Source organism: Equus przewalskii, chromosome 26, assembly GCF_037783145.1.
Source record: "Equus przewalskii isolate Varuska chromosome 26, EquPr2, whole genome shotgun sequence".
NCBI lineage: Eukaryota > Metazoa > Chordata > Mammalia > Perissodactyla > Equidae > Equus > Equus przewalskii.
Genome location: NC_091856.1, coordinates 31405266 through 31428995, shown reverse-complemented (window position 1 = coordinate 31428995; position 23730 = coordinate 31405266). Strand labels below are relative to the sequence as shown.

General features: G+C 54.8%; 2 protein-coding genes across 58 annotated transcripts in view; one reads left to right on the top strand and one right to left on the bottom strand.

The window, feature by feature from the left end:
* Positions 1-58: 58 nt before the first annotated feature.
* On the top strand, positions 59-17904 carry GOLGA2 (golgin A2). Of its 22 annotated transcripts, XM_070596632.1 has the most exons (28): positions 59-212; positions 1718-1834; positions 2132-2248; positions 3242-3322; positions 6481-6597; positions 6880-6923; positions 7041-7104; positions 7536-7595; positions 7777-7857; positions 8652-8690; positions 8909-8971; positions 9059-9152; positions 9251-9357; positions 10386-10444; positions 10695-10836; positions 12182-12271; positions 12379-12486; positions 12685-12772; positions 13183-13520; positions 13822-13935; positions 14618-14842; positions 14923-14998; positions 15222-15310; positions 15553-15768; positions 15865-15967; positions 16064-16170; positions 16249-16417; positions 16498-17904. In XM_070596632.1, the coding sequence occupies exons 1-28, from the start codon at positions 123-125 to the stop codon at positions 16713-16715; spliced, it is 3216 nt and encodes a 1071-aa protein (XP_070452733.1). In that variant the 5' UTR covers positions 59-122; the 3' UTR covers positions 16716-17904. The 22 variants fall into 22 exon arrangements, with proteins under 22 accessions (XP_070452733.1, XP_070452734.1, XP_070452737.1 ...); XM_070596633.1 differs by lacking the exon at positions 3242-3322; XM_070596636.1 differs by lacking the exon at positions 6481-6597.
* A 629-nt stretch (positions 17905-18533) lies between these two features.
* DNM1 (dynamin 1) overlaps positions 18534-23730 on the bottom strand; it is a 41964-nt gene continuing 36767 nt past the window's right edge. For 5 of the 36 annotated variants that reach the window (XM_070596721.1, XM_070596701.1, XM_070596703.1 and 2 more), the window contains 3 exons: positions 23449-23690; positions 22872-23087; positions 18534-19805 (listed from right to left, as the gene is read on the bottom strand). In XM_070596721.1, coding sequence (XP_070452822.1) covers positions 19733-19805; positions 22872-23087; positions 23449-23690 — 531 coding nt within the window. In that variant the 3' untranslated portion in view covers positions 18534-19732. Of the gene's footprint in view, positions 19806-20725; positions 20767-21330; positions 21333-22867; positions 23088-23448; positions 23691-23730 lie in introns of all 36 variants that reach the window. The other 31 variants (XM_070596709.1, XM_070596714.1, XM_070596720.1 and 28 more) reach the window with 16 other exon arrangements.

Below are 23730 nucleotides of genomic sequence, written 5' to 3'. Positions count from 1 at the left end.
GGGATGTAAGCGCTGAGGCCACGCCCACACCGCTGCCTATAAAAGGCCTCGTCCCGCCTTCTTTGGCTCAGTCGCACGGCTGCGCGGTGACTGCCGGAAGTTATTCCGCAGTGGTTGCCGGGATGGCGCTGATGTGGCCCCGCCCTTACCCTCCCTGTCCCGAGATGTCGGAAGAAACCCGACAGATGAAATTGGCCGCGGCCAAAAAAAAGGTAAAACGTGCGGGGTCGCGGCTCCCTGACCCAGCCCGAGGCCTCTCCGACAGCCGGGCTGTGGCCAGAGTCTGTGCTGCCCCTGAGGCACACGGAGCGAGCCCCTCGGCGCCCCTTGGCGTCCCCCCAAAGTCTTTTTAGCCAGTCCCGCCCCCTGGCAGCCCAGCCCCCGCCCTCGCGCGTCGCCCCTGGGTGACTTTGGGCCAGTAACTCCCGGGGCTCCCCGCTCCAGGTTCAGCTCTCGCCTCCTGCCGCCCAGAATCAGACCTCCTGGGTTCCCCGGGCCCCTGAGCTCCCGGTCTCCAAGGACCTCGGTCCCAGCCCTGCGCTTTCCTCCCCCACCGCGGAGTGGCGACTCGGGCGGCGGTGGGGGCGGGGGGAGGGGAGGAGGGAGGAGTGGAATGTAGTGAAGTCACAATCCCCCTCGTCGCTATAGTTACCGCCGCGAGCCCGGTGTTTGATCTTAGGACCCATCCCTTAGTGTTTTCATAGTTTTCCTTAACAGTTTCTCTGGTCGCGACACAAATTTCCAGCTTGAAGGGGACTTGGGACTATGGGACCTAGGTCAGAGAGGTTTCAGGCTCCCTGACTGTAAACTGTACCCCATCCTTTGTCACAGACGGTGTAAAAAGCCTACATTTCACCAGTGATCTCGAAACCTTGACAACATCTCTGGGTGACAATGGGGAGAACATTTAGTTTGGTTTTCTCCCAGGTTTCTACTCTCCAGAGACACTTTCAAATTTTTAATCTGAATTCTCTACCTCCCGTTCTAATTCCCTATGATTCTGGGACCAGAGTGCCCCTCAGTCAGTGTTGGAGTGAGGTCTGCTTATCCTCTGTGGAACAGATCCCAGGAAACTGAACTTTACAGCTGGGAGTCTTCCCCAAATCATCTGAACACGGGGTGCTCTGGGTGCCACAGGATAAATATGAGACTGAAGCAGCAATTTTGCTTGATTCTCTTAAGAGAGAAAAAGCCTTTTATATAAATGTACTTAGGGGTGACATTTGCATGTATTTGTAAGATTATGATAGACTTCTCTCTGAAATAGTGCTTGGGTTGTCCTCTTTCTGTTACGTTCCCAGATTTGCTAGAAGTGTGCCTTCTCTGCCTTCTGCCATTAGGATACATTGAGGTAAAAGTTTGAGAAGTAGTCATGTGCAGCTCTGATAGACATAAGAAAGGATCTGATTTCTGATCACTGAAATGTTTACTTCTCCACCTCTGCCTCTGGTTTTGGCCTCTGGCAGCTGCTGATTCAGGCATAACCCCAGAACTCGGAATCAGAAGACTGAGTTTAAGTTCCATTATTGCCTTTTTTTTTTTTTAAGCCATGTTATCAGTCCATTTCTTCAGTTAAGTGAGAATTACAACACCTTGTAGGGTCATTGGTGGCATTAAATCAGATGATGAGTATAAGTGTATTTTGTAGACTGTAAAATAGGATGTGAATACAGGGGCTCATAGTTCTCATGAGTCCCCCTGCTTTTCCTTTCTGCAGTTGAGGGAATATCAGAAGAAGAACCACCTTGGTCCTTTCGCAAAGAAGAAAACGAAGATTAAAAATGGCAGTAGCTCTGAGATAACCACTTCTGATGGTTGTCACTCTCCTGAGGATGTGAGTCTTAGCTGGCCAGGCCCCTGGTTTTGGCCCCTGGCAGCTGCTGATTCCGGCATAACCCCAGAACTCGGAATCAGAAGACTGAGTTTAAGTTCCATTATTGCCTTTTTTTTTTTTTTTTAAGCCATGTTATCAGTCCATTTCTTCAGTTAAGTGAGAATTACAACACCTTGTAGGGTCATTGGTGGCATTAAATCAGATGATGAGTATAAGTGTATTTTGTAAACTGTAAAATAGGATGTGAATACAGGGGCTCATAGTTCTCATGAGTCCCCCTGCTTTTCCTTTCTGCAGTTGAAGGAATATCAGCAGAAGAACAACCTTGGTCCTTTCGAAAAGAAGAAAAAGAAGATTAAAAATGGCAGTAGCTCTGAGATAACCACTTCTGATGGTTGTCACTCTCCTGAGGATGTGAGTCTTAGCTGGCCAGGCATCCAGGGACAGGGATGCTCACGGGGCAGTAAAGGGTAGTGGTTAAGACTGTGGAAGAAGTATCAGGTACTGGTTTGAATCTTCCCTCTCCCTCTGCTAGGGATATGATTTGGGGCAAATCGCTTAAACTCTTTTGGGTCTCTCTTTCCACATTGGCAAAATCGGGGTAATATTGTCTTACTTACACTTAGGATGTTTAGGTGGGATTGTTGATGTTTTTATATTAGTCCCTTAGTCCAGGGCCTGGTTCGAAGTAAACATTCAATAAAGGGTGGTTGCTATTTCACTTGCTGCTCTGATGATTTTCTCATCCCCAGCCTCAGGGGGAAGCCAGGCTGTGAGAGCAGCCACTTCTCATGTTCTCTCCCTTTAGGAAGCACCAAGAGAGTCCCAGGCTGTGATGAGTAGAGCCCCAGACACTTGGATTAGGAGCTGATCTGAGTTGCTAGTCCATCTTTGCCACCAGCTTGGTGGATGACCTCAGGAAAATCACTTCCTCCCCGGGCCTCAGTTTCCTCATCTTAAGATGATATTGTTGGATCAGATCACTGTCTTTCAAACTTATTTTTTAGCTGTAGCCCCCTTTGTTCAAGCGACCCCTTACTTGGAAGTTTGGTTTTTAAAATGGAGATGGGGGTCTGGAGCTTTTTCAGACTCCTAGCATCCAGGGCCTGAGGAGAGTATCTCATGGATGTATTAAGAGCTGCAGTGGTCAGGCGACTCCACTCTATGTGACGGCATCTTTCAGGGGACTTTTCCATCTATTTGTTTATGTTGATTTCTGCCTCTGGCAAGGCAGCAAGTGGCTGTTTGGAAAGATGGCACAGGCTTTGGTATTGATCCCCTTCTCTCTTCTCCAGCGTTCCATTGCCCTGAACCGTCTCTTCTTCCTTCCTTGACTCTCTTGCCTCTCACTAAGCCACTTTTCTCTTTCTCCCCCTGCCCTTGTTTTTCCCTTTTCACCTCCTATAGATTCAGGACATTCTGAAGGTGCTGGTGTCTGACCTTAACCGCTCCAATGGGGTAGCACTCCCCTCATTGGACAATTGGAAGGTGAGGCAGTGCCGAGCCCCCTCTCTGGCTTGCTCCCTCCCAGCTCTGCATGCCCCTCGGCTTCTCTGCTTTGGGGGATCATTTGCCTCTGGCTTATTTTATGTTGCTGTCATTAACCCTTGGCCTGTTCACGTCTGCTTTTTCACCTGCTTGGTTGGTTGGGGTTTTTTTCCTTCCCCCACATCTTTTATTGTCTTGGAGAAGGTGAGATGCACCTTGAAGGGTAAAGGTATTTGGGAATAGCTTCCAGAGCAGGTGTGTGGCATGTGGGCTTTTTTAATTTTAAAGATTGGCACCTGAGCTAACATCTGTTGCCAATCTTCTTTTTTTTGTTTTTTGTTTTTCTTCTTCTCCCGAAGGCCCCCCGGTACATAGTTGTACATTCTAGCTGTAGGTCCTTCTGGTTGTGTTATGTGGGATGCCGCCTCAGTATGGCTTGATGAACGGTGCCATGTCTGCGCCCAGGATCCGAACAAGTGAAACCCTGGGCCACTGAAGCAAAAGGCACGAACTTAACCACTCAGCCATGGGGCCGGTCCTGCATTTGGGCTTTTTGAGCCTCAAGTTTGAATGCCCAGTGGTGCTGTCAGACTTGGAGAGATTAAATAAAACCAAACTGTCTTGCCCTTTGGGCATCTGTCCCCGAAAGACCAGTAGACTACAGTGCAGTTTGTGATTTTTTGAGTTGATTAATTCATTTTGGTTTGAAAGTAGGGAATGTAGAGTTAAGAGAAAGGGAGTTTGTATTATAGTTACAAGGATTGAGGTTATTTTTTCAGGGGAACTACCTGTAAAGGATGTGAGGTTAGCCAAACAGATGAGTGACCAGGACATTCTGCCCCGTTCGTCTTGTAAAAATCGACCAGACACTTAACCGTATTCAGTGGGCCCTTGATAGCAGAGACACTGCCAGGTGCTGGAGAAAGTAGGTAAACCAGCTAGAATGCACCCTGAGGCAGGCAGGCGCTGCTGAAAGAAGCAGGGTAGAAGGTGGCACTGTTGCAGATGCTAAACTGAGGCAGAGGTTGGTACTAAATGGACTTGAGGCTGGAGGGGGTGGCATTTGAGGCCAGTTTGAAGATTAGAGGTGGGTGACATTCATCCATACCGAGTGTGGGGGAAATGGGAGTCCCTGGCAGAGTGCATAGTACAGGTAACAGCCAGGATTATGAGCTCACAGAGCACCTTCCAGAAGGGCTGGTGTTTGGGGTGCACTGGCTGGGAGATGACCTCCTCTGGACATGATGTTGGCACTTCCTCCTCAGTTAGCTTCCTCGAGGGAGATCTGCCAGGCCAGAGGAGTAGGGCTGAAACAGGGCCAGCTCCTGTTGGAGATGGGCGTGGGGAGAGGGGCTGGGACAGGGCCCTGTTGGCTGCTGTTGGAGAGTTTGAATCATCGGGACTGCTCACGCCCAGTTGATCAGGTCTGTCCAGGTATGGTAACTCATCTTGTCGACTCAGAGGAGACACTGAGTGGCACATAAGGGGAGCCCAGGCGTAGAGGAGTCCTGAAGCCATGTGTGTGCACTCATGTTCGAAGATTCTGTGCCCACATCCCTCTCTTCTCCTGGAAATGAAGACCCAGATCCTCATAGTCCCTTCTTGTTATTTTTAAATCCTCTCTCTGTCAATAACTGTTTCTCACTTAAGTTTTCTACTCAGTACGGCACGCCTGGGATTACAGGAGCCTGGGCAGCACTGAAAGCATTTCCAGAAATGGGGAATGTTGGAGAAATACACCAATTTTTAATGGAATGGGACATTTGAGGGGAGTGGACAATGTTTTCTTAGAAGTCCACACTTACCTACAAGGCTTAAAATGATGAAATAACTTGATTGCTCACAAAATAGTCATGTTTTCTATATTTAATACCTCTAATTCTAGAGATCAGTGGGCACCCAAGATGCTGGGAGGGACCGGGCTTGCCAGGGCCCAGGGCTATGAGTGTGCCCACCTCCCCCAGAGTCTCATGCCTGGCCTACTGCTGAACCCCTGCTCTTCCCTGTTAGATTCAGTTGTACAGGTTGGTAAGGCAACACCAGGTTCTAGGGCCAAAGGTGGTCACAATGTGGACGGTAAACGTGCAAACAGCTTGAGTCCTCAGCTTCTCAGGCTCTGCCAGCACTTGCTCTAAGGAGGGCAGTACATTTGGGTTTTCAGAGGGCAGGGCTGAGGGGTCCAGAGAGCAGGTGGCCCTTTCCCCCAGGAGAAGTGCAGCCTCTTCCTCCCTGACCCAGCCTTGCTGGCTGGCCTTGGCTCCCTGGTGCTCTTTGCTCATTAAACTTTAGCCTGTCAGCCATCTTCCCCATCTCTGCCCATCTGGCCTGTTGGACATTAGATCTCCAGAGCCAGAGGCCTCAAGTAGCTGTCAGATCTGAGCCTGGAAAGAGGCTGGATGGGGCTCTGGTCAAGCCAGTGGGTCCAGTTGGGGAAGAAGGAACAGCTTCTTTATGGCTCCTGGTCCTCAGTCCCAGGATTGTTGTCTAGGATGTTAAGAGTCAAAGGGCAGACATCTTACCTCTGGTTTCTCGGTTTCTTGGTTGGGTAGGTGTTTTGGAGTGAGGAGGTTGGGGGTGGGGGGTACCTCCGGGAGCAGGGAGAGGCTTCTAGCTGGGCTGCCTCTTTCCCAGAAAAGGCCTGAATATCTGAATTGGGCAAACACAGCCAGCGGTTGAGGGGAGGAGGGAAGGGAGGAAATCAGAGCCAGAAAGGAAAGAGGCAGTTAGCTTCTTCATTAGCACCAGCCTCTGCCCAGCAGAGGCCCAGGGTGAGGGTCGCTCAGAGGCACAGATTGGCTTTCTGCAAGAGCAGTGCCTTCCTTCTCCCTAACTTGGCACACCTCTTTCCACCTGCTGTGGCTGCCACAGGTCAGAGCCTGGTCTGGTCATTTGCTGAGCTCCGGGGAGAACAAGGCCATCATGTGTTCACGAAGGAGGTTGTGCCATCCCTACTTTAGGCTTTGGCTGCCCAGAAGGCTGCAGAGCAGCCTGAAACGTGGACGAGCGATAGCCATACCCCAGGGTAGCTCCCAGCATGTGTGACTGTCACTCTGACTGCAGCAACACCTGTCCTACCCGCTCTGCACCCCTGTATCCATAGCGTTGAGTTGCCTTCTTTCCTGCATGGCACCCTAACCGCCTGCTCTGTTCTGTGACAGGCGCCCAAAGACCGCGCCACTGCTGCCTCAGCACCTGCTGTTGACACCGTGTCACCTGATGGTGTCCCTTCCCCCAGTGCTAGTCACCCCCATGTCACTAGCATGGCATCAGTTCAGGTTTGTGCCTTTCCCCGCTGCCCCACTGTATGTTCGTCCCCTCCTCCTTCCCAGAGGATCGTATCTCCTGTGGAGTCTCTTCCCCTTTCTTCAGGCAGCTTGGTTCCTAGAGCCAGGTGCCCTTCCCGAGGGCTGGAATGGGGGAGGCCAAGACCAGGTTTTCTTTGAGGTTTGGGAAGATGGAAGGTTATCGGAATGCGCTTGGCTCACCCCACCCCTGGAAGATTTCTGTCTTCTAAACGGAAATTGAGTGACTACCTCATGTGTTTTTTTCCCAAACAGAGCCATGATGCTGAAAATGGTCCTAGTCCCATGGATGAAAGCATGTGAGTGTCTCTGATGGGGGCAGCAGTCCCTAGGCTGAGGGAGTTGGGACAGGCTGCTGCCCATGCCCCCCTTCCCCTCTAGCCTCCTGCAGCCCTGACCCCTGTGCTCATCCCTAGATCCCTTTCATCTACCGAGAGCCTGCGCCAGCTTTCTCAGCAGCTCAACGGTCTTGTGAACGAGGTACCCCAGAATTTGTAGCCCAGAGCAGGGGGGAGAGGGGAAAGGAAAAGATGATAGAAAGAAACTGAGGCAGAGATTACCAAAAGGGAGGGAAGATCCTGGGACCAGCTGAGTCAGCTGGGCAATGTTTAGCTAGTCATTATTTCCGAGTCTCCTCTTTGAAGCTGTGCAAATGAAGGGGTTGGACTACGAGATGCGTTGCATCCGTTCATCCTACTGCAGAAAGCACAGGAAGAGAGGTGCTTGGGAGAGGAGGGATGAGGGGGAGATGAGAACCATAGGAAGTTGACTCAAAGGGGTTATGGGAGGAGGGGGCCAAGTTAGGCAGCAAATAAAATTTTGCCAGTTGATGGGGCAGACAGGAAGTTAGAGGGCTTAGGCATTGAGAGAGCCAGAGAGCATCTCCATGTGAGCTCTTTGATCTCTCCTAGTCTACATCGTACGTCAATGGGGAGGGCCTAGCATCTTCTGCTAATATAAAGAATCTGGAGGTAAGTGGCCCTGGACTATGGCCCAGTGACCCTGCAGGCCAGCCCCCTACCTCCTCTCACAGCCGGGGCTGGGTGCCCCGCTGCCAGCTGAGACAGCCCAGACACCCCCCAACCCTAATGATTGCTCTCTCTACCTCTCCCCCACCCTTCCTCCAACTCCTCCTCTCTGCATGCGCCTCAGAGCCGGTACCAAGAGCTATCAGTAGCCCTGGACTCCAGCAATCTAACAAACAAACAACTCAGTAGCAAGATAGAGGAATTGGTAAGAGTCCAGTGGGGTCCCCTGATTCTACGCTGCCAATCCTGGGCTCCAGTTTCCCCTTGGGGCCCTAAGAAAGGAGCTGGGGGCCCCTGGTGCCAAGGGAGAATGGGGTTGGGGGGCCTAGGTGTCAGGTGGAGGGACCCCAGAGCACGGAGCATGCAGCATGGCTGTTTCTATGGCTGTCCTCTTTGCCTACTCTGTTCTCCAGACACCCCTGCTTGAGTCCTCTCCACACTTGCCCTGGGTCTGTGGCCTCTAAGGGAAGCACTAGCGTGACTGGTGTGTTCCAGGCCTGACTCAGCCCCTAATTTGCTCTGTCTTTGACCTTGGACGAGTCACTTCTCCTCCCTGGGCTTCAGTTTCCTGAGGAGGTAGAATTAGAGGGTATCCAAGGTCCTCTCCAGCTCAAAAGGCCCTTTTCATTTCTATATCCCTGCTGCTAAGGACAGAACTTGGTCTGTAGTAAGTGCTCAGTAAATTTTTGTTGAATGCACCCTTCCAAATCCCAAACAGAAGAAGGGGAGTCTTTCCCTTCTCAAAGTCCACTTCTAGAGGCTTGTGTCATTGTCCTTTCAAGGGAGTCTGGATTCAGACTCTCACTTCTGTAGCCATGACAAAACCACCTAAGATGCAGTCACTTTGCTCGGGAACTTAAGGAGAGTTTGTCAGTTCATGTCCCCGTGAACTCTCCCTTTAAAACCCACTCCTGGCACCTGCCCATCCCTCCTTCTTGGTCTGGGGAGCATAGGAAAGGGGGGCCAACCTCAGTCACCTTCCTTTGACTCTTTCCACAGAAACAGCAGAACCAGGACATTTTGGATCAACTAGAGAAAGTAATGTGATTTCTTTGTCCGTTACGTGGCTGCTGGGTTTGGGGGAGGACTCAGAGGTTGAGGCCTTGTCTTGCCTGCTCCCAGCCTGGAGAAATAGAGCTCCCCCCGCCCCCCCCCCCCCACACCATAATTTGGTGGCATTGGTGGCATTCTGGGGGCATGTCCTTTGCTGTTTCATCTCCACCTCCTCCTAGTAAGAGATGTTTCTTTTCCTGCAGGAGAAGAACGAATTTAAGCAAAAGCTTGCGAAGGAGCAAGGAGCTCTAAGAGAGCAGCTGCAGGTGAGTGGACTGTATGCTGTCCCCTGTGGCCCCTAGGGAACATTGCTTTTCCTCCTTTTCAGCATGCGTTTGGCTTTTCTCCCAAAGGTTCACATTCAGACCATAGGGATTCTAGTGTCTGAGAAGTCAGATTTACATACCGCCCTGACTCATACTCAACAAGCAGCGAGACAGAAAGCAGGTGGGAATCTGGATGCCCTTTCATCCTCAGCCTGGCACATCGGCAGGCCTGCAGTGGGATTTCTTCTTTGGGGTCCATCTTTAACTCTGTCATTCCAGGAGAGTTGGAGGATCTTGCTAGTCGTCTGCAGTCTTCCCGGCAGCGTATAGGGGAGCTAGAGCGGACACTATCTGCTGTGTCCATGCAGCAGAAACAGGCCGACAAGGTGAGCCCAGTGCCTGCCCATCTACTGGAGGTGTCGGGGAGTGAGCCTGAAGGTCCCTTCTGCAGGATGGAGTGTCTTGCTGCCCAGAAGGCCGCACAGGCCATTTCTCGATGCTTTCAAGTTGTGTGGTTGTTAGAAGTAACCCGAGGATGCGTTGGTTGCCATGGATGAGTCGGGGCTGGGGGTGCTGTCTAGAGTGAGCACTGGATGCAGAGCCCAGAGCCTGAGGGCCAGCCTGCTCTTAACTGGCTGTGGGCCTTGGCCAAGTGCTAGGTGTTTGGGCTGTGAAGGTGCAGAACAGGATTTTTAGTATGTCACCATGTGTGTAGAAAGGGGAGAAGTGTGCATGTGTGTGTGTGAGAGAGAGAGAGATACAAGGTGTGTCTGAAAAGACTCATAAACGCCCTGGGGAGAGGAACAGGGTGGCTGGGAGACATGCCACTTCTCTACCGTCTGAGTTTTGGACTGTGTGGATGTATCTTCCATTCAAAAAATGAACAAAAGATTACAAGTTTAATTTCCCCCCTCATATCTGCACTCCCACCCTGGGGAGAAAGTCTGGTTCAAGAATCAGACAGACCTGGATGTTCAGCCCCAGCTCTAAGTGATTGTAGGCAAGCGACTTAACCTCTAATATGCAGGTTTTTTGCCTGTGATTGGAGATGGTCGTCCTGCCTCGTTTGGTGATCGTGAGGAGGAAGTGGGATCATTCACACGGTGCCTGGTAAAGCGCTCAGTCAAGGTTCAGAAGTGGTGATGCTGCTGATAGTGATAATGAAGCAGTATGAGCTGCTGACTCTGGGCCTCCGTTAGCCAGCCGTGAATTAGAACTCTTTACCTGCCTCTTCCACCCTTCCTGAGTTCTTATTAAAAACAAATGAGAACATGGGCTTGGAACTGCTTTGGAAAAATACAAAGTCTACCTCAGGGTGAGGAGGTGTTGCCATGGAGTAGTTACTGTTGCTGCTTAGTCTGCCAGCTGCATCTTCTGCCTGCCCAATCCTGACCTTGCCTTTCTGTATTTGCAGTACAACAAGGATTTAACCAAAGAGCGAGATGCCCTCAAGCTGGAGTTATACAAGAACAAGTAGGATGGGAGGGTGGAGGAGGGCTGGGGGACCTTGGGCGGGTGACGTGCTAGGAAGTGGGAGGGTACAAGCGGGCATGGTGACAGAGTCTCAGGCCACATGTCCTCTCTCTGGCCTGCCACTTGTGACTATTAATCCTGGGGTCCCTTCCAATGCCACTGTGGTTCTGTGGTGAGGGGGGTGGGTTGATCACCAAAGGGTTCCTTTCTCCTCTTTATTCATGCCTTTCTCCACTGCCTCCCGTCATAGCAAAAACAATGAGGACCTGAAGCAGCAGAACTCAGAATTGGAGGAGAAGCTTCTGGTCTTGTTGACAAAGAAGGACTCCATGCAGCTCGAGGTGGAGGAGCTCCGCAAGAAACTGGAGATGTCAGAGCTCCTACTGCAACAAGTGAGGGGCTGGAGCCCCAGGGAGCCCGGGCCCCCTCCAACTGGGGCCAAGGTTTTTAGGAGTCATCGTGGGTGGCCTCCAGCCAGGAGTTGGATCCTTGTTATGGTCCTGCCACAGAATCCTCCAGAGATTGATAAAAACCTACAAATTGGGGCCCTGCCCAGACATATGGAATCAGAATCTCAGGGATAGGCCTTTTTAATTTTTATTTTTTAAAGCATCCTGGTTGAAAACCATTGTTTTATAGATGACAGTTATAAGGCCAGCCCATGAATCTGTTTACTGCCTCTCGGGGGCCAAGCCACTAGGTAGTCAGGGTGCCCAGGTCAGAGGGCTCCTGCTCTCCAGTTCCCCACACTGAGCAATACTCTGCCTTCCTGTAAGTTCCTTCCACTGGGGTCTGGCTTCCCTCCAGAACAACATGGGAAAAGTCGAATCTCTGCTTTGAAAAGGGAAGAGGGGTATATGGCTCCCCTGTCCTTTCTAAGATCTTCTCTGTGCTAAAGTGTCTAAGCTCCTTCAGCTGTTTCTCATGCAGTCTGTCACCCTCCTGACTGCTGTCTCCAGGATGTGACCTGATTTGTCAGGGCTCCTCTCTTGGTCAGGCCCCCAGAGCACAACATGAGTCTCCACATTTGCTCTGGTCTGGGCAGTAAACAGAGAGCTCTCCTCTGCGCTCCTTCCATCCATCCACCCATGCAGTCAGAAGAATGAATTGAATGCCTCCTTTGTGCCCATTCCTGTGATAGGCAGTCTAATAAATGGCCTACTAGAGATAGAAAAAGTTAGAGCTTACGGTTGCTATGAAGTTCAGATGGCTGCCCATACTTGGTGACCCAGCTGCCCCATTTCCAGCACCAGCAGTGTGTAGCCTTATTCAATATAGCATCTAAAAGGCCATCAGTAAGGGTCTGGTTAAAGTATGCAATAGGCATATGTTGGACTACTATACAACTGTTAGAAAAATTAAATATATCTTGTACGCAGCAAAGTGAAAATAAGTTGCAGAACCATATATGACACCACTCCAAGACAACACAGCTGTGATGTGCATTAATGAAATATGTTTGCATGTGTACAGAAAAGGGTCTGGAATTATACAGACCAGATTGGTGGGATTGGGGAGCTAGAGGAAAGGTTGGGAGGAGTTTGCACACTTATTTGAATTGTTTACAATGAGTATTTAGTAAAAATAAAGCCTAAGGATATGGTATTAATAATATGAGGATAGAAATTTTTATTGACCCTAAGTTGTACATTGACCCTAGCACACCTTTTTGGTCGGGGGATTGTATGGAACAGCCTGGGCTCCCCAGATCTAACCTCCTCACTTTTCATCACCCAGTTTTCTAGTCCATCTGAACCCCGTGATAGCAACCAGCAGTTACAGCAGGCCCTGGAAGAGCAGGCACAGCTGCAGAGACAAGTGGAGGAGGTAAGGCTTTGCAGAGGGAGGGGTGTGGAAGGAGGATGACCCCAGGTGACCAGCAGCAGGTGAGGCCCAGTGACAGCACCTGCTAACTTCAGCCCCCATTCTTGCAGCTGAAGTATTTGCTAAAGCAACTGCAAGTGGAGAGAGACCACTATGTGGTGAATCTGAAAGAACAGAATGCCTTTTGGCAGGAGAAGATGAAGCAGATGTCAGAGAAGGTGAGATGTGACCTTTAGCCTCTCACCTTAGACAGGTCACTTGATCTTTCTGGGCATCTGTAAAATGGGAATCATCACCTGCTGTGTGCAGCCAGAGGTGGCTGTGTGTTTTTTGTAGGCGGGGGTAGAGGGAGATGGTCGCCTGGCCATTCCTTCATCCCTTCCCTCCGTATGCTCCTCCCCCTGTGCTTTGGGCAGCTGTTCGAGTTGAGGGAGGAGAAGGAGTGCAGCATGAGTCAGGTGCAGGTGCTGGAGACCAGCTTGGCCGAACTGAGGAACCAGATAGGTGAGCTGGGCCTGGAGTGATCCGGCAGCAGGATTGGTGTCGGGGGGCTGGTGAAGGTGGCTTTGAATACTCCAGGGAAGTGGGTGGATGGAAGGGAGTTGTGGCCAAGGGACAGGGATCTTTCCCAGGAGTTGGCAAGTCTTGCAATCTCTTTGAGCCTCAGTGTCCCCATCTGCAAAAAGGGGGTGGAGTGCCCACTGTTAACCACCCAGAATTGTCTTGAGCATAAAAATGTAAAGAACTCAATTTGAAAGTGTCTTGACAGATTGAACATCATATGAGCGTGAGGAATTATTAGCCAGGAAGCCAAGATTTGGGGCGAGGAGGCTGAGTTAGGAGCTGTGGACCAAGAAGAGGCTTTTTTGAGACTCCAGAGGCAAGAGGCCCTTATTGTATGCTTCCTTTCTCAGCTGTTCCCCCACCCCAGGAGCCCCCAGCAGGGCCATCTGAGGTGGAACAGCGGCTACAGGCAGAAGCTGAACAGCTTCAGAAGGAAGTGAAGAGCCTGGCAGGGCAGCTGCAGGCCCAAGTCCAGGACAACGAAAGCCTGAGTCGCCTGAATCAGGAGCAGGAGCTGCGGCTGCTGGAGCTGCAACGGGCGGCTGAGTCATGGGACGAGCAGGTGGAGCAGCATAAGCGGCTTCTGGAGACCATGGAGGGCGACCGCAGCACCATCAGCCGCGCTCTCTCCCAGAACCGCGAGCTCAAGTCGCAGCTGGCCGAGCTGCAGGATGGCTTCGTCAGGCTGGTGCGCAGCCCTACCTGGCTAGCCTGCCCCCCTCCCTGGCCAAGGCCTTTGGTGCAGGGCAAGATGCATAACCCCTCTGGGCCTCTGTTGTTCCACCTGTAGAATGGGGCGGGACAGACCTTACGTGAACAGGTGCCCATGAAGGCCCCCGTGAGCCAGAGAGCCCTGCTGAGATGAATGTAGGGGGCGGGGGATGCTTTCCCTACCTGCCACCACTCTTCCCTGAGCTGTGGGAGGTGGACACCAGGTTCTGGGGTCTCCAGCTACATTGGGTGGCCACTGATTGCTTCTTTTTGTCCAGACCAATGATAATATGGAGATTACCAGTGCGCTGCACTCAGAGCAGCATGTCAAGAACGAGCTGGCCAAGAAGGTGGGCCAGCTACAGGAGAAGCTGGGAGACCTGAAGGAGACGGTAACTCTGGCCCCAACTGAGAAGGGCTAGGAGACAGGCGCCAGCTTCTGGGGAGGGGAGGTGCTAGGTGCCGGGGCCAGGACAGAGGCAGCTCCAGCCTCAGGGTACAGGTGACCCAGAGCCCTTGAGGGCCTGTGACTATTTGTTGCCCCCTGCCCTCTGACTTTTCAGGGTGGGGAGCCCTGGACTGTAGGTCGTCATCCCCGCTAGAGGCATTGAGCCCCTTATCAGAGGGGAAGAGACGGCAGGTGATGGGCAGCTCCTTGGGTTCGGCCCTGGATTCTCGCCTCAGCCCCACTGGTCACTGTTCACAGCTCTAAACCTCAGTTTCCGTAACTTAAAAAGAAGATTAGCGTTTTCCTCGTATGTTGAGGTGTGTTGAGGATTAAATGAGATCACGCAGGTAAAGTATTAGGCACTTAGTGTGCACTTAACAGATGTTGGTGGTGCTGTCTGCTTTTCCACCAGTCTGTGGTCAAAAATTAAGAAAGGTTATTATGAGGTATGAGGCTGGGTGAAGGAGGCCTGGGGCTCTGGGCAAGGGAGGAGCTCACTTAGCCCTGGAGCAAGGAAGCCAGGGGCCTGCGCAGGCGGCAGAGGGCTCTGCCCAGTCTCCCCAGTCCCTGGGCTCAGATGCTGGAAGCAGCCACCACCTGCCCTCACTCCCAGGGTCTCCCTGTAGGTGGAACTGAAGAGCCAGGAGGCTCAGAGTCTGCAGCAGCAGCGAGACCAGTATGCGAGCCACCTGCAGCAGTATGTGGCCGCCTATCAGCAGGTGGCCTGTGAGAAGGAGGAGCTCCACAAGCAGGTCCTGGTGCAGACCCACATCATGGACCGGCTGCAGCACGAGGAAATTCAGGGCCAGGCGGCGGCCGAGACCACCCGCCAAGAGTTGCAGGAGACCCAGGTGAGAGAGTTTGAATGCTGGGCCCCTGAGTGGGAAGGCCTGCGGCCCGTTTCCCTTCTCACTCTTTCCTGGCCCCTTAGGAGCGCCTAGAAGCTGCTAACCAGCAGAACCAGCAGCTACAGGCCCAGCTGAGCCTCATGGCTGTGCCTGGGGAAGGTAAGTGGGACTGCCCAGAGGAAGAGAACACAGCCCAAGGATGAGGGAGACTTTTAGCCTCATAGAACTTAGTTGGAAGAGACATTTAGGACAGTGAATTCTTTTCCTCTGGAGCCTGGCTGGCCCAGGGTTGCACAGTGAGGCAGGGTCAGAGCTGGGCCCCGAGCTTTCTTCCTTTCCTCCCTTGTTGGGTTGTCTGAGGACCTTCTGGCTGCCCCCACAGGAGATGGACTGGATGGCGAAGAGGAGGAGGAGGAGGCTCCCCGGCCGAAGCTGAGCATGCCAGAGTACCTAGAGAGCCAAGAGGCCATGGTGAGCTGCCTCCCTGCCCCATCTCCTGCCTCCGTCTGTGCTGCCTCCTGGACACCCTTCCTACCTCTTGGTTTCTCTCCCTCTGACTTCTCTTGACCCCCAACCCATCCCTCCTGGGAGCCAGTGGTCGGACACCACGCCATTCTTGAGCCCCAGGCAGGCCCCCTGAGGGCCTCTCCGCCTCCCTGCGCCTCCTCCTGTGTATCCTCCCCTGAAAGCACGTCTGCACCTCTTGCCCGCAGGTGGCATTTTTTAACTCGGCCTTAGCCAGTGCTGAGGAAGAGCAGGCACAGCTGCGCGGGCAGCTGAAGGAGCAAAAGCAGCGCTGCCGGCGCCTGGCTCACCTGGCAGCCTCAACCCAGCATGAGCTGGAGAAGGCCTCAGCCCCTGGGACCAGGGGCGACAGTGTGCCTGGGGAGACCCACCAGGCCCTTCAGGTGGCCATGGACAAGTTGCAGGTGAGTGAGTCTCCCTGACATGGGCCAGGAAGGGTAGGGGCAGGCGGGACGGTCACTGCTGAGCCCTGACCCCTGACCCCACTCTCCGGGCTGCAGAACCGCTTTACAGAGCTGATGCAAGAGAAAGTGGATCTGAAGGATCGCGTGGAGGAGCTGGAGCATCGCTGTATCCAGCTGTCTGGAGAGACAGACACCATTGGTGAGCAGGAGGCCAGGGCCTGGGGCAGGGGGAGCTATGTGGTGGATCGGGAGCCCCAGCATCTGAGCTCTGTCTGCCTGCCCTCCCTTCCTGCAGGAGAATACATTGCCCTCTACCAGAATCAGAGGGCAGTGCTGAAGGAGCGGCACCGGGAGAAGGAGGCATACATTAGCCGGCTGGCTCGGGACAAGGAGGAGATGAAGGTAGGGGCTCTGACCATCTCTGTGGGCAGGGGCCGGGGTGAGGGCAGGGGTGGGGGTGTTGAGTGCCTCTCCCTCCAGGTGAAGCTGCTGGAGCTACAGGAGCTGGTGTTACGCTTGGTGAATGAGCGTAATGAATGGTATGGCAAGTTTGTGGCAGCCGCCCAGAACCCTGCTGGTGAGGCCCCTGCAGCACCCTCAGCTGCCCAGGAGCTTGGCACTGTCGATAGCCAAAACACTGCTCAGGATGGTGAGTAGAGTCCTCGGGAGGGAGGGCAGGCAAGGGAGAGCCGGCACATCGCTCAGAGCGCTGCCACTCTCTCTCCAAAGATCTCCACGAGGTGAGCCTCGCCGACAATGTGGAGCCTACCCAGGGAGAGGCCCTGCTGGGCCAGGCTAACCCTGAGAACCTCACTGCGCAGCAGATCATGCAGCTGCTGCGTGAAATTCAGAATCCCCAGGAGTACCCAGGCTTGGGCAACAACCCCTGCATCCCCTTCTTCTACCGGGCCGATGAAAACGACGAAGTGAAGGTCATGGTGATCTGAGCCTGACACGAGTAGGCAAAGCCCGGAGAAGTGGGGCCGGGGGCTCTGCCCCCACCCTATCCTTGCCATCCCATCCCTGCCACCCCCTCCCTGCCACCCCGTCCCTGGTCATCCTTCCCCAGTCGCCCTTTTATCCCTAGACTAGCAAGATAAGACCCCTGAGAACGGGTATGATAAGCCCCCCGTCTAATGCGGGGAGACAAAATGATGCGCCCCCATCTAATGCGGGGAGACAAGATGATGAGCCCCCCCATCTAATGTGGGGAGACAAATAGGTGCAGACCCCTTGCCACCTTGGCCAGGGCTGTCTTAATTTCTGGGCTATTAATAGTTCCAGAAAAACAAAGAGCCAGAGGCTCAATCAAGGTAGTTTATATAGCAGGCTGCCTCTCTCGGGGAGCAGGAGTGGGGCCGGGGGCTCTGCCCCTACCCTATCCTTGCCACCCCGTCCCTGGTCATCCTTCCCCAGTCGCCCTTTTATCCCTAGACTAGCAAGATAAGACCCCTGAGAACGGGTATGATAAGCCCCCCGTCTAATGCGGGGAGACAAAATGATGCGCCCCCATCTAATGCGGGGAGACAAGATGATGAGCCCCCCCATCTAATGTGGGGAGACAAATAGGTGCAGACCCCTTGCCACCTTGGCCAGGGCTGTCTTAATTTCTGGGCTATTAATAGTTCCAGAAAAATAAAGAGCCAGAGGCTCAATCAAGGTAGTTTATATAGCAGGCTGCCTCTCTTGGGGAGCAGGAGCTCCCTGATGACCTCCTCACCCCCCACCAAGCAGCCCTCCATTCAGAGGGACTCTGGTATCCTCTATTCAGAGGCACTTTGGGGCACATGTGCCCCCCTCGTCCAGACAGACAACTGGGCAGCACTCTCACAGGCCTTGGGACAATTGGGGCTCACTGAGGCCTGGCAAGGGCACAAGCTGGTGGCGATGGGCTCCCTCCCCAGTGTATATACTGTATCTCTGTAACATTTTGTATATTCTGGAGGCAGGGCAGCTCCCTGTATCATAGCGGAGGTTGGAGCTGGCAAATGGGGAAAAGGTTTATTAAATATTTGGGGGTGGGGAAACTTATTTATTGATTTATTGATAGCATAGGACAGAGGAAGGAGGCGGGGACGGGGTTGCTCCCGGGTGATTCTACTCCTGTTTATTTTGAAATAAATGGATTTAGCCATACTGCTTGGCCTTGCTTCTTCCTGTTCCTGTCGCTGGGGCCTGGAGCCTGTGCTGTGCCCACTGAGCAGGGGCGGGTCCTGCCAGCAGAGGACAGGCTTCTGGATGCTCGTATCTGAGCATGTCCCGCGGGGCTGTTGAGAGGTCTCCAGGCCCGTCACCCGCACGCAGCGTGGTGAAGCCCGGGGAATCCAGGGGGACTACCGTGGGGCTCTGAGGGGCAGTCCGGCTCTAACGGCCGACAAACTCAGAAACCTGATCTAATCCTGGGAGGGAAAGCAGGGTGCTAGCACCCAAGACTGCTGGCTTCCAGTGCAGGCTTTCCATTCCATCATCCTCCTCCTCCTGTCCCTCTGTCCTGTCCCTCCACGGTGCCCGACCCGGAGCCCCACATCCTCCGTGCAGGCTGAGTTGGTGCCCCTGCCCCCTAGTGGCTGGAACAGGCTTCACAAGATGAGGACAGGCTAACCTCCAGGTGCTTTTCCAGGGCGCCTTGGGAAGGATGGGGCCTTTGTTCACCACTCCTTACAGCACCCTAGCAGTGGCTGGGCCCTTCTCCACCCCGGCACGTCAGGTAACCTTCACTTCCCCCTGAGCTCCACGGAGAACACAAGCCAGCAGAGGACACACTGTTCCCCATCGTCCAGAAATAGGTTTTATTCTCAGCCAAGAGACAGCGAGACTGCTGGTGGTCAGAGAACCACACAGCTGCCAGTACAGCACCCCCATGCTCAGCGGGGAGGGACAGGAAGGTGGCAGAGGGGGGCTGTCTGTCCACAGGCTGGGCATGACAGGGAGGCTCATCGGAGGTGGCACGCTCTGGAGTGGGATGTCAGGGTGACAGTGTTCCCTTGTAGGTGGGCCACAAGACTCCTCAAGGACAGCATGGTGACTGATTCCCGACACTAGAGGCAAGGCTGTGGCGGCCATATATGTGTGTATATATATCTGAGTATTTATAGATATTTATAGAACGGGGCAGGAGCAACACCACAGGGGGCACAAGTTTCACCAAAGTCACGCCTGGATGTCAGCTCACCACTACGACAGACTAAGTCACATATGAAGGGGGAGGCTTTGGGGCTGGGGAGCCAATGTCAAGTCACAGAACAGCCGTCCAGGTAGGCTTGGAAAGGGAGGTCTCCGAGGAATAGGAGGGATCTGGTTAGAGGTCGAAGGGGGGCCTGGGGCTCTCAGGACGGGATGGACTTGCCTGACCCGATCGGCTGGCAGTTGGAGAGAAAGCAGAGAGAGAGAATGGAGAGAGAAGGAGGGGGAGAGGTGGTAAGGCAACAGCAGCCAAGCCCGGTGGTCGAGGTGGGGGTAGGGGTGGGGCAGGGGACAAAGACGCGGTGAGGGTTTGGGTGAGGTTTCTGGAATAGAGGAGGTAGCAAGAAAGGGAAGGTGGAAGGGAGGAGCTGGAGAGGGGCAAGGGGACAGACTTCACGGGGTGGAAGATGGAGGCTGGGCGGCCCTCCCTTGCCACGCACTCTGGTCTCTCACACACCACCAGGCAGTGCACCCACAGCTCCAGACACGTGCTCGGCCCCTTCTGGCTTCCCTCTTCTCTGGCTCCCTGTCTTTCAACCCACTGGCCCAGGGCCGCCCCCAGCCCCAGGGAGTATGGGGCTGTGAGCCCTGTGCAACAGCCACCAGGCCTGATGGAGAAAGACATGAGAAAGAACACTGTTTGAACCAGGAGGGCAAAGCTAAGAGGATGGCTGGAGGGAGCACTGGAGGCCCCTCTGGGTGGGCAGAAAGCCCAGGTGTCCTCTGATGGGACCCTGGGGAGGCAGGGAAGGCAGGCAGCTGGATGCCCTTGGCCACAGGCTTATAAGTCTAAGAGGGGAGCCTCAGCTGGTCGGGGGACCGCAGGTCGCGTAGGTGAGGCTGGGCCCTTCCTGCTGGGGAAAAGCAGAAGAGCAAGAGTCAGTGGCAGGTGGGTTCGCTGGGCGAGTTTTGTGGCCCAGCTGGGGCAGAACTCAGAGAAGTAGACCTGCCCAGGTCAGCAGACACTGTCATCCTCCTGGCTGAAAAGTGTAGGTCACCCCTAGGAGCTACAGGCCCAGATCCATGAGCCCACGGGCTGGCTATGGTGCTTCACCTGGGGCCGAAGACGCTGCCTTCAGTTGTGCACTAGCAGGAGTGACAACACCCAGGAGGTAGGGGAAGGGCTGTGTGACTCTGCCTCGCCTGTGAGGTGTGCTCTGGGCCGACGGTGTGGGTAGGACCCTCAGGCTTTCAGAAATCATCGAACCAGCAGAGCCTTCACCCCAGATCACTGCTCAGTCGTTGGCACCATAGAGGAGGTGGGACTCTGACCTCCTCGGCCCTATCGTGGATTCAATTCCCAGAGCTCTCAGGCTGAGAGCTGGCTGCGCTGCCCCAGCAGCACAGCTCAGATTGGGGAATGAGTGTGGCAGCCCCAGGGTGAACCTCCCAGGCCTCTGCCTGCCTGAGTCCAGCCCCACACACAATCTCCTCCACACTCTCCGCCCCTACACCATAAACCATGAGCTCTCTGCCCTCTCTGACGGCTCCAGAGGGCACCCATGTCTGCCAGTTTGGGTGCGAAGCCTGTCCCAAGAGCTCCCCAGGCTCAGCCATGGGGGTCTTGGTCAGGGGCACTGAGTCCCGAGGCTCTCTGCGAAGGGAGGTAAGAGCCAGCTCTTAGAGGCAGCAAAGACAGAAAGAGGAAAGAATAAGTCTGGAGCTGCAGAAGAGGGGGGGCCTGGCTCTGAGGTCCCAGGTGCGCCCCCCCATTATGGAGCTGGTGCAGCAGGGGCAGACACACCGTTCATGCAGCAGGCCGAGAGGCATGTACCTACCATGGCTGACGCTCCTCAGGGGTCACTGATAGTGATTCTGAAAGACAGCACGAAATCAACATGGCAGTTCACACGCACGCACGGGGCAGGCCTGGGGGTGGGGGACACGCACACGCACACGCCCGGGCGTGCACACACATGCTGTGAGGCCCCACGGCCCCGCATGCACACACTGACACACATGCCCACGAACAACACGCATACACCTCCCCCACCCGCCACTGCCCAGCACCCTCACTGGCCAGCACGTGCAGCATGGATCTGGGGCATGCAGCCACTCGGCACACTGAAGCACACGCGTGGGCTGAGTCACAACACAGAAGCTCGCCCGCACACAGGAGGCATTGCACCAGCTCCCTGTATACTCGTGCCTGGCGTGCTCAGAGGGCCACCTGCAATGCTCCATAAAGGACAAATCTTCTTTCTTAGGGTCCAGCTGTCACTTCTCTGCCCAAGAGCATTCCATGACTCCTCCTGCCCACACCACTGCGTCCCATCAAGTCAAACTCTTCTGTGGACTTTGAAGGTTCTCCAACCTGCCCCACTGTACCACGGTACCCAGGGCAACCACTTCTTATTCTGCCTCATTCCATCTGCACACTGCTCTGGCCAGCGGCTCTCCTCAATGCATCCCATGTTAAACCTTTGCCCACACTGCCACTCCCCCCAAAGGCCCCCTGACTCCCCACCACCTGAGCTGTATCTCAGACAGCCCTCGGACCTCTGCAGTCAAGCTACCTTGAAACTCCCAGGTCTGCTGTCTTCCCCGAGGCAGGGCCATGACTTGCCAAATGTTTCCCGTGTGTTAGCAAGACTGGAGTCAGAGCAGGTACCAAGTCTCACAGCTCCCATACGTCACACCTCAGTACAGACCTGGGCATGTCAAATACCCTCAAGAATCTGGACTTACGTTAGAAGTTAGCAAAATGCTCCTATAACTAGTGTCTCTCTTGATCCCCACACCAACCCTGGGAGAAAGGAAGAATGTTCAATATTATTTGGTAGAAGGGAAACTGAGGCCCTGGAAGGGAAAGTGACTTGCCTAAAGGCCCAGGGTGAACCACAACCTCTGGACTCCAGTTCAGTGCTCTTGACCAGCACCACACTGCCTGCTTTGCCTCTGCTTTGGTCATCAAATCACCACAGGGCAAGCCCCATCTCTGCTTCATTTTGGGTTCATGGAGGCTAAAACCACAGCCCTACCCTCCAGCCATCTGGAAACATAAATGGATACTATTGGTCTGATATGTTCTTCCTCAGAGAACATGGCCAGTGGAAAGAGGTCAGACTGAGTCAGATATCAGAGTCAGTTTCCTTGAAAGAAGGTCATGGATCAAGAAGGCAAAGCCAAAGGATAAAGTAGAATCCTTTTCTCTGGAAATCTCGGAATGAGGCAGGCTTTACCCACTCCTGCCCCCACACCCACCACATCAGTCCACCCCAGGGAGGGCCAGAGGCAAAGGGAAGGAAGAAAGCCATCAGATTGCCCCATGGCACCCAGACACCCTTCCCAGCTGCCCTATGTCCTAGTCCATGCCTGGGTGCCATTCCTGCACTCACACCCGTGTGCACGCCCACACACACATCACACACCTTGCTGGTCACACAGTCACAGCCTGGCCTCTGTTCCTGCAGGCCAGAGGTTGGACACCCCCCTGGGACAGCTCAAAAGAATCAGGACTGAGAAGTGTAGAACAAAATCTACACATCCGGAGAGGATCTGGGTTCAGATCCTCAGACCTGAGGTAGGCTCACTAGGGGCTGGGAGAGGGAAGTAGAGGATGGAATGGAGAATGGAGGAGAGCAAGAAGGGAAAAGGAGGAGGAATGCAGTGTGTGGGAGAGAGGAAGGAGTGAAAAGGTGGGAAGCGCCATGCAAGTGCTGTAAGGAAGGGGGCAGGTGGGATGAGCCCCACAGCCCCCTCCCCAGAAACGACCACCTCCGGGACTCAGCGCTCCCCGGGGGACAGGCTCCGCCAGCCCTCAGCCCCACCTCCTGTGGCTCTGGCACCCACAGTCCGAGTGCCTTGGATGGAGAGGGCCGGCTCTGGCGGCCAGGGCCGATGTTCCAGAATCTGGCCCCACCTCCCTCCCGGCCACGCCCGCCCGGCGGTCTCTCCCGCCACATTCAGCCCCTACTCACCTGGGGACCCCGGGCGGGGCGCGGTTGGGGCGCGAGGGCACCTGGGGGGGAGGACCGAAGGGGTCAGGGGAAGCCCCCGGCCTGGAGGGCACGGGGGGCGCTCCCCCCAGGGCGGACCCAGCAGGCGGAGGCCCAGGAGCAGGGCCCCGCGATCCGGGCCGGGCTGGGGGCACGGCAGGGGCTCGGCGCTGCGGTGTGGGGCTGGACGTGGGTGACCTGCGGGCGACAGGGAGCAGAGGACAAGGAAGAAAGAGATGAGCGGCACCGCCCCAGCTTGAGGCACCGCCCCCAGCCGAGTGCCGGCCACGCCCATGCTCGCAAGCCCCGCCCCACCCTAGTCCGCCGGGGCTTAAGGCCCGCGTCCAGTGGCTCCAACTTTCCAGCTCCACCCAGCCTCGCAGCCAGCGCTCCACGGCAAGCCCCTCCCCGCGGCAAGCCCCGCCCCTCTCTAAGCTCCGCCCCTTGCTCCAGGTGGGAGCCGCCCCGGTGACGCGGGCGCGCCACTGCCCGGTCCCGGCCCTCCTCCCGCGGGCCCCGGGCTGGGGGGCTTTGGGGCCTTGGGGGCCGGCCCTGGTACCTGCGTCCGGCCGGTACGCTCTGCACCTGCAGCCAGGAGTCGTCCACAGGCGGGGGCATTGGCGTGCTGACAGTGGTCGTGTTGATGTCGCCGATGATGCTGAGCGCCTCCTTCAGTGCGTGGTACATGCGCAGCATCTCGTCGCGCCGCTGCGCCTGCTCGGCCGACTCCTCCATCAGTGTGTTCTGGTCCCCGCACGAGTACAGGTTGGCCAACAGCTCCGAGAAGATGAATTCCTTGGTCTGCAGGCGGGCGAAGAGAGGGGGCTCTGGGACCTGACTC